The following is a 9707-nucleotide window of genomic DNA, read 5'->3' on the forward strand; positions in this document are numbered from 1 at the left end:
CTGAAAACTGATGCACAAAGCAACAATTATGCACTAACCAATATGCACTATATTTGAACTTGAATGATGACAAACGTTGGAAGATTTCAATTAAATGAAATTAAAGTGATAAAGTGATTCCAGTAGACTTCAGTGAGACTGATGCAGATTCACACTTGTCATCTTCTCATAGAGTGTCTCAAATAAAGATATCACTATCAGACAAATATGATTAAACCTGCATCCATTCACAGGCTCACTGCATTATCTGTCAGTTTTTGTTATCTGATCTGTTAAAGCTGTGGCTCGTTTCATATTTCAGCCAAAGAAACGTTGGTATATCCTACTGACCTTATATGCCAAAGAAACAAGCGCCATCTTTAGAATTTTGTGTTTGAACTTCTGTTCTTGCCGTAGCTCTGTATATTTCTATGGCATTGCTGTCGAAGAGTAATTAGCTGTTGATGTGGATTTACTAATTGTAGAGTTAACAAAAGTTATGAGAATTGCCAGAGATGGCCATGCATTCTGCCTGGTTTTCATTTTACCAATGTTCAAGAGGCCTTTTACAATTATGATATTATATAAACTAGCATTTCAGCATCTGATATTACCAGATAAGTGAGCGTTTGTGAAAGACTACACTCTAGAAAAATGCTGGGTTAAAAACAACCCAAGCTGGGTAAAATATGGACAAACCCAGCAGGTTGGGTTAAAGTGCATCTATTATGCCCTCTTTCACAAGATGTAATATAAGTCTCTGGTCTGGTCAAGTTTCAGCTTAAAATACCCCACAAATTTGCCCCTATTTGGGGGTGAGCAAAAACATGCCTTTTACTAAATTAATGTATTGCTGGCTAAAAAAAATAAATCCAAAATTGGCTGGGAAAAAATTGCTGGGTGAAAACAACCCAATCCCTGGGTTTGTCCCTATTTAACCCAGCAGTTTTAGCGTGTACAGTACATATTTAGCATGTTTTTAAATTTGTTGTAATGTTCACAATTTAAATGTATTAAACTGTAGACTGGAGAGTCCAAAAATGATAGACTGATAAAATGATAAAAATTATACACTAAAAAATGCTGGGTTAAAAACAACCTAAATTGGGATGAAAATGGACAAACCCAGTGGTTGGGTTAAATGTTTGCCCAAATTGCTGGGCAGTTTTATTTAACTCAACTATTGTTTAAAAATGACTAAATTGCTTGCTTAAATGAACCCAAAGCATTTTGGAAATTAACAATTGTACACAATTACTAGAGGCAACAATAATAATCAAATGGTGAACATTTATTAAAGCAATTTAATAAATGTTTATTGTTTGATTATTATTCATTGAACTTATTAATAATTGTTCATTTATTAAACATATTAATACATGTTAATTTCCAACATATTTTGGGTTCATTTTTAGCAAGCAATTTAGTCATTTTTAAACAATAGTTGAGTTAAAGGTTGGGCAAACATTTAACCCAATTTTAAATGTTTTAAATGTTTAAATGTTTAGTGTAATTTTTTTCCTTCAATGTGCTCATATAATTTCTTATAGAAATATGAACTACAGATAAAAAAAAATTGTTGCCTTGAAAGGCAATGATTTGATTTATAAAGCAACAGCAACATTTCTTACAATCACCTGAAGGCTGAAATGAATCAGTGTGCAGTTTTCTTGCAAAAAGCTTGGAAAACTGCCACCACTGAAGAATTCATTAGCACAGCAAGAGACCCAGCAGAATTAGGATTTCTGGGAAATGTAGTTTTGAGTAACGTCATTTTAAAGGCAATGCGGTAATTCAAAACCTTCTGCCATCTGGTTCTATAATCGCCTCCCACTCACAAAGAGCCTTTTCTCGTCCCTCGGCTCGTGTTTATTTTGTGTTCTCTCTTTTGTTTACTCTTATGGCACAGGTACAGGAATGAGAGATCGGGTCAGAGAGACAGAGCAAAGAGAGATGGTCGAGATATGTCTGGAATTCTCCACATGTGCACTTAACCTGTGCATGAACTCCAGGCTACGGCCAAATGTTTTTCAGCTAGTCATGGGAGTAACATTCTCACCACTAACACAAAAGTTCACTTCAGCCATAGTGTTGTGAAATCCACTCTTCTCAGGAAAATGGTGAGAAATCTATTTAAAACGTATACATGTAACATTATAAAATAATGTTTAAGATATATTTGTTATGTCAGTTGTTACCAGTTTGAATTGTACCAAAATTCTGGAAATGTTTGTAAGGTTATTAAGCTGAGCACACTTGTTTTATTTTACACAGAAATGACAGAAACCATGAGAGAAATCAGTTTCACAGCAAATCCTTGTTACTGTTATACTATGATTTGCAGCCAATCAAATTTTTAGTTCCTGAGTTATTTGAGTGTGTTTCTGCTGTTTGAGAAGCCCTTCAAAGACACTATATTTCACTAGAATATGCTGAATGCATAAATTTAACATGATATTATTTATTTTCTTGGTATTTAACATCATCAATAATGTGTATTTCATAAGTATCTGTGGTGAGTGCAGGACTATTTGAGTTTGGATTTAACTCATCTCTCTCTATATTTTTACCTCTTTTGGACAGTCATGGAAATGCAATAGTGGCTTATTTTGTTGTTTGAGCAAGTGGGAATGCAAACATTATATTTGCTTTGGTCTCCTATGTACCTCTATTTACCACTTCCACTTTCCAAACCTGGAAATGTGAAAAGGGTTCATATAGAGCAGCATAAAACCACTCAGGCACATGCCAAATGCAGAATGATGGGCTTTAATGTAACCTGAAAGCTTCACATTCAAAAAATTGTGGGAACAAAAGTTCATGGCATTCAACCATTCATAGAATCAATGCATACACTGCATAGTATCAATGAGAAACCATGCATACTCTATCTGCACCGTAAGTAAAGGCACCGGGGTTATTCGAGTCCACCAGACCACTGAGGCTTGCAGCCAGCGGCCGGTGCAGGGCATGTGCCATGAGGTCTGCCTCCAGTACTCTAGGCTGGAGAGGACGAAGTTTGATGAGCTGCTACAGAAGGTGGGATTGCCAACTGCAACGCAAACTAATGCCGTGCTATTTCTTAAAGAGGTAGTTCGCTTTAAAATGAAAATTCCCCATGATTTACTCACCCTCAAGCCATCCTAGGTGTATATGACTTCTTTAAGACAAATACAATCGTAGTTATTTTAATAATCACCCTGATGCTCCCAAGCTTTATAATGGAAGCCACATGTTTGAAACTCAAAAAAGTGCATCCATCCATCCATAATAAATGTGCTCCACACAGCTCCGGGGGGGTTAATAAAGGCCTTCTGAAGTGAAGCATTGCATTTGTTTAAATAAAATATTAATATTTAAAGGGTTAATTCACCCAAAAATTAAACTTCTGTCATTTATTACTCACCCTCATGCCGTTCCACACCCGTAACACCTTTGTTCGTCTTCAGAACACAAATTAAGATATTTTTGATAAAATCCAATGGCTCAGTGAAGCCTCCATTGACAGCAAGATAATTAAAGTTACTAAAGACATATTTAAAACAGTTCATGTGACTACAGTGGTTCAACCTTAATGTTATGAAGCGACAAGAATACTTTTTGTGCACCAAAAAAACGAAACAAAAAAACAATGACTTTATTCAACAATATCTAGTGATGGGCGATTTCAAAACACTGCTTCATGAAGCTTTACGAATCAGTGATTCGGAGTGTGTATCAAACTGCCAAATTCATGTAATTTCTAGAGATGTTCCAATACCCCTTTTCCATTCCCGATACCGATTCTGATACCTGAGCTCAGGGTATCGGCCGATACAGAGTACCGATCCAATACCTGGGTGTGTATATATATATATATATATATATATATATATATATATATATATATATATATATATATATATATATATATATATATATACTACCTGCCCTGTATGAATTGATAGAATTATTTATGGTGTGCTTCAGACTTATCCCTTAATAAAACAAGAACAAAAACATACAGTGAACTAGAGTATTTTTATTATCTGACATACATTTGTCAGTTATATTATTTATTTATTTTAAGTGAAAAAGAACTTCAAATTCAGCCACAAATCTAACACTGTAAACTGAAAAAGGCATATTAGTTTTACAATATAACTATAAAAACAGTGCAACAAATAAATCTAGGAATATAATTATATAAGAAAATAATCTCTTTAAAACTTGAAGTCCAGAAACAATTTTGTTAAATAAAAATCTCAAATTTTTCAACTTCTGACAGCAGCTGGTCATCCAGAACAATAAACCCCACAATTTTGTCGGTTATCTTTATATGTCTTTTGAAAACTTTTCTCTTTGTTTGAATGAAGCTGGCACGCCTCATCCTTCTCCATCTTAAGCGCGTCAAACGCCTGAATCGCTCAATTCGCACCGCGTCATTCACGCGAATAGCGCCGCAGGGAGTCAATTCGCGTCTTAGCATTGACTTAACATGTAAATCACTCGCGCTTATCGCTTCATTTGGGTCTGGTGTGAACGCAGCATTAGCCTTTATGTAACCATCGTGTTGCGCTGGGTGACGCGTCTTCAAATGCTTTATGACGTTATTTGTGTTAAAGTTGCCAATACTTGTGCCACTCGAAATTGCAGCATTGCATATGAGACATGTCGCCGTTTTACTGGTCTGAAGTACTGCCAAACAGCAGACATACTGCTAGCGCGTTTTCACTTCTCCGCTGCTCGAAACAGTGGTTGTTTGTGGCAACACAGCACAACTTCCTGTGTTTGCATTCTGAGCCGCGAAGAAGAATCGATTTCCGATTTGCTGCGTTAAGCAAAGATAGCGGGCACAACTAAGTATTGTTTAAGAAAATGGTATCGGATCGGTACGTGAGTTTAAATACTCGCCGATACCGATGCCAGAAATTTTTGTGGTATCGGTGGTATTTCCGATACTAGTAACGTAATCGGAACAACTCTAGTAATTTCAGTAAATGAGGCTTCATTATGTCATAAGTGTTTCGAAATTTCAATAGTTCACCACTGGGGGGCGTGACTTTGGCAGTTTGATACACGCTCCGAACCACTGATTCGGAACCAAAGATTCGTAAAGCTTCGAAGCTTCATGAAGCAGTGTTTTTATATCGCCCATCATTTGGTGTTTTGGTGCACAAAAAGTATTCTCGTCGCTTCATAACATTAAGGTTGAACCACTGTAGTCACATGAACTGTTTTAAATATGTCTTTAGTAGCTTTCTGGGCATTGAAAGTAATGCAGGCCTCACTGAACCATCAGATTTTATCAAAAATATCTTAATTTGTGTTAAAAAAAGGCCTTCTGACGCAAAGCGTTTGAATCAGAAAAATGTTTTTCTAACACAGATGTATCGCTTCACTTCAGAAGGCCTTTATTAACTCCATGTGGAGTACGTTTGTGATGGATGGATGCACTTATTTGAGTTTCAAACAGGTGGTTTCCATGTACTGCCATTATAAAGCTTGGGAGCTTCAGGGCAATTATTATTATATCTCCAATTGTGTTTGTCTGAAAGAAGACAGTCATATACACCTAGGATGGCTTGAGGGTGAGTAATTCATGGGGTAATTTTCATTATAAAGTGAACTAATCCTTTATGTCAGACGGCTGGCAGTTAGTTTGCAATGAGTACCTTGATTGAATGTGAAATGTTTAATTTTATTGGGAAAACTGTGATTGAGAGATGAGATTTTTCTCTCCTGCACGCCGATCACATGCCCTCCACATCGGTAGTTACTGCTGAAAGTCGCTGATCATTTGCATAAAGATAAACTTTTCTCCACTTTGTCGTGTCGATGGACATGCCCACATTGTGTCATCCAATGTCAACTTTTGCTCATGCCACACAAAAACAACAACAAAAAACACTGAAAAAGAGACAATGTTGCTGTGTAAACAGGGCTTAACTGATATTTGAAGGACTAACATGCATGTAAAGTCCACTACTTATTAAGAGAAAGCTTAAGAAGCTGCTGTAACATAATGCATTTCACGGACAAAGCAAGCAGAATTTCATTTCACTTTCATTTTTCAAATTACAATCAGTTTCCCAAGTCTCCATTTGTGATGTTACGTTGTCTCTAGACTGAGGGTGTGACTATGTGCCACACACTCACTGCGTCAGTGAGCAGTGATTGTCAAGCGCTTGTGACTGTAAACATTCCAGACACTTGCACAGCCACCATCACGGTTTTCAGAAATCACTCGCAGTCTATTGCTTGAGACACGGTACTAGCAACACCAATGTCATGGGTTCGATGTTTGGATTAAAGCAGCTGCCAAATGCCATGTAAAACTCTTGGTGTTCAGCAACTGTAAATGTGAAATACATTGATACCTTGTTATTTAATTTAACATAAATGAACATAAACAGCCAATTATAGGTTACTTACATATTAAATCATAATTTCTATCTGCCATGAGCTAACTGTTGTTCTTATGTTAAGAAATAATAATAATAGCCTAATAATAAATAAATAAATAAAGTACTGGTACTTTGACATAAATAAATATATGAGAGCACTGATTTTTTTATCGTATTATGAATGTGCGTGACATTCAGAAAATGTCGCATTTGATAAGCCCAAAAAAACACTTAAGTTCAGGGAAACAATGGAACATTCACATCCTGAATTATGTAACTGTTTAACCCCATCTACAGCTACTAAGCGACGCTACAGTAACGCTCACATTATAAACAACTAAGCTGGCAGCATTCCAAGCGCGCGCTTCCATTATTATAAACGTAACTAATACAGTATGTCGCGTCGCGCGCTTGAAGACTTGCGTTCTCGCTTCGCGTTGCGCGTCGAAGTTACTTGGTTCTTTAACAAACAAGAGGCGTAAACATAGTCCACGGAGTCTGGGGAGTTCGCTGAACTGAAACTTTTTTCCATTTTATTACTCTACAACGCAACAGTCGAAAGCGTCACGGTGGGTTTTTCGAGGGGTGGGGCGTTGTATTTTCCCATCGCTGAAAACTTGCAAACAGAAACATCAAAGCATCCGCATCCCTTTCTTGATACGATACAGAATATGTCGATCACTTACCGATACTGGTCACATTTGATATCTATCAATATCTTAATTTTTTTTAAACCTTTCTTCGTTGTGGAAAGTAAATTTCCATATTTTGCTTCCAAAGTTCGATAGTAAAAATATGGAAAACGATGTGTGTATTAATGTGTGTGGGTTTAAACGACTTGAGTGATTAGCTACAACAACACGACGAATGAAGCTATTATTCCCAGAAACTTATGAAAGCCGCCATTCCCAACAAAACCAAGCAGATCCTGAGCCGTCTTTTATCAAGCTCTAGAGACAATGATTCCATAGAAAGCTGAAGTTGATTTGTCAAGGACACTGCAGCTCACGTTTGCACAAAGAAAGCCACTGGTTTTGGAAAGCAACAGTCAAATACACAGAAAAGTCCGTCTGCGTTACCTTTTTGCTGTTTCTGTTGTTGTATCCGTTGTAGGGGTTGATTCCCGTCCTTGGCGGTACGGAGAGCAGCATTTTTCTCAGCGCGGTGTCCGGAGCGGCGAGGCTGACGTCAGTGAGAGGAAGTTCAGGCGGGATCGAGTCCCGCCGTCGCCAGGACTGAAGCCGCTTGCCGCTGCTGCTGCTGCTGTGTGTGTCTGTAAGACCGCCCGGGTCCTAGCGCCACAACCACAGCCACCATAACACACAGAAACCTGCTAACGCTGTAGACATCTTGACAAAAGTGCATCTATATACTTGCCGTTGCATAAAATCTTGGTGTGGAGAATTTATCTAACGACATGTGCATTTTTATTCGTCTTAATCCATCCATTTTTAATTAAACTTTATGTCTTTGTCTTACTCATTTGTATGAAAAACATTTTGAATTGCCATTGTGTCTATACAAATAAGCCAGACGTGCATTTCAAAATGTCAATGAATCAATTAAATAATGCCAGAAATTTTCCAAGTGCACATTCATTTTATTCCAGAGTTATATTTTAGTCCAGAGTGCCTTTTAAGGGGTAAAATCATTTATTCAACTACCAGGGAATGTTTTCAGAACTATAACTAACATTCTGGCAATGTTATGAACAAACGCTCTTCAAGTAACATTGATACAACGTTTGCTCAGTTATTTGGTCTTTAATAAGGTTCTCAAAATATTAACATAAAAACATTATCTATACATCGTTTATGGAATGTTTTAGTTGGACGTTCATCTAACATTTTTTAAATGTTACTACTTGTTTTAGAACATTCGGAGAACATTCAAAAGTAAACGTTCCCTTAATGTTTGCAAAACTATTGCTTAATGGAAAAAAAACAAAAAAACTATTGCTTTTTTGGTGCGCCAAAAAAACAAAATAGCGACTTATTTAGTGATGGCCTATTTCAAAACACTGCTTCAGGAAGCTTCGGAGCGTTACGAATCAGCGTATCGAATCATGATTCAGATCGCGTGTCAAACCGCCAAACTGCTGAAATCATGTGACTTCAGGGGCGTAAATTTCATCTGACAGTAGGGGGAGACAATAAACATAAAATTTCTTAAGATAAATTTTTGAAGAGGACACAAATAACGTAGCCAAAATTTTACTTATAAAGAATATATGTAATGTTACACAAAAGAAAACCTACTATTATTAGTGTAGCATGGAGACTGCCATTATGCTCATTGTTTCTCTTTGGTTCAATGAAAAAACTGACTAAATTTGCCAAAATATTCTTCAAAATCTTATATATATATATATATATATATTTTTATATATATATATATATATATATTTTTTTTTTTTTTTTTTTTTTTTGAAGTTGTTTACAACCAAGTCACCAAAATACGATGAATACCAAAGTCCCTTTTAGTCTTTGAGCATAACCGAACACACAACAGTAAATCTATTAGCCTTGTTACAGTTCACATATTCTTATCACAATGTTAATTGTTGTTGGTGTGGGTGACTTATCTTATAATATCCAACAAGCTATGGTAAACAAGCTAGGTAAGTTAACATCATAATTGCTAAAACAGCGGACTCACGGGAAAATAAAATCATCAGTTATCATCTTTTTTGTTGTTGTTATGATTAATTACTCAGCACCCTCAGCATTAAAGAGAAAATTAGTGATGGCTGATTTCGAAACACTGCTTCATGAAGCTCCGAAGCTTCATGAATCTTTTTGTTTCGAATCAGTGATTCGGAGCGTGTATCAAACTACCAAAGTCACGTGATTTTAGTAAACAAGGCTTCATCACGTCATGACTGTTTCGAAACAGTTCGAAATTTCAATGGTTCACCAACAGAGGGCGATGATAAAGTGAGCCCATGAATCATGCAGATTCACTGAGAACTGTTGAACAAGTGTCTAGGGCTTTACCCTATGGTTTTACCTGATCTCCGATCAGTTTTATACAGTTGTACATGTTTTAATTATACATTAGAATAATTAAAATGAATAATGGTAGTTATTAATCTCTTATTGGCCTGTTTAGCTTGAGCCATGGAACAGAGAAACAAGCCTTTAAAATTGATAAAAGAACACAAATTATACAGACACTCTATATTTAATCTTATTAGATGATAAGTTAATTCCATTTAATTGATTTTACTTTAAATAAAACTTTTGCAATACATTTGTTAAAGTGTATTTTTAATGCATGTTTGGCCTGAGTTTTGTTGCATTTGCACTGCTCTGACCACTAGGGGTCACCGTGGAGACGGGT

The 9707-nt window shown here is 36.3% G+C and overlaps 1 protein-coding gene across 2 annotated transcripts in view; it reads right to left on the bottom strand.

Annotated features, from left to right (window-relative positions):
• rbms2a (RNA binding motif, single stranded interacting protein 2a) overlaps nucleotides 1-7933 on the bottom strand; it is a 70104-nt gene extending 62171 nt beyond the window's left edge. The window contains exon 1 of one of the 2 annotated variants that reach the window (XM_067388707.1): nucleotides 7445-7933. In XM_067388707.1, coding sequence (XP_067244808.1) covers nucleotides 7445-7516 — 72 coding nt within the window. In that variant the 5' untranslated portion in view covers nucleotides 7517-7933. The remainder of the gene's footprint in view (nucleotides 1-7444) is intronic. The other variant, XM_067388708.1, reaches the window with a different exon arrangement.
• Between the last annotated feature and the right edge of the window lie 1774 nt (nucleotides 7934-9707).

The sequence above is a fragment of the Chanodichthys erythropterus genome, chromosome 6 (genome assembly GCF_024489055.1).
Source record: "Chanodichthys erythropterus isolate Z2021 chromosome 6, ASM2448905v1, whole genome shotgun sequence".
NCBI lineage: Eukaryota > Metazoa > Chordata > Actinopteri > Cypriniformes > Xenocyprididae > Chanodichthys > Chanodichthys erythropterus.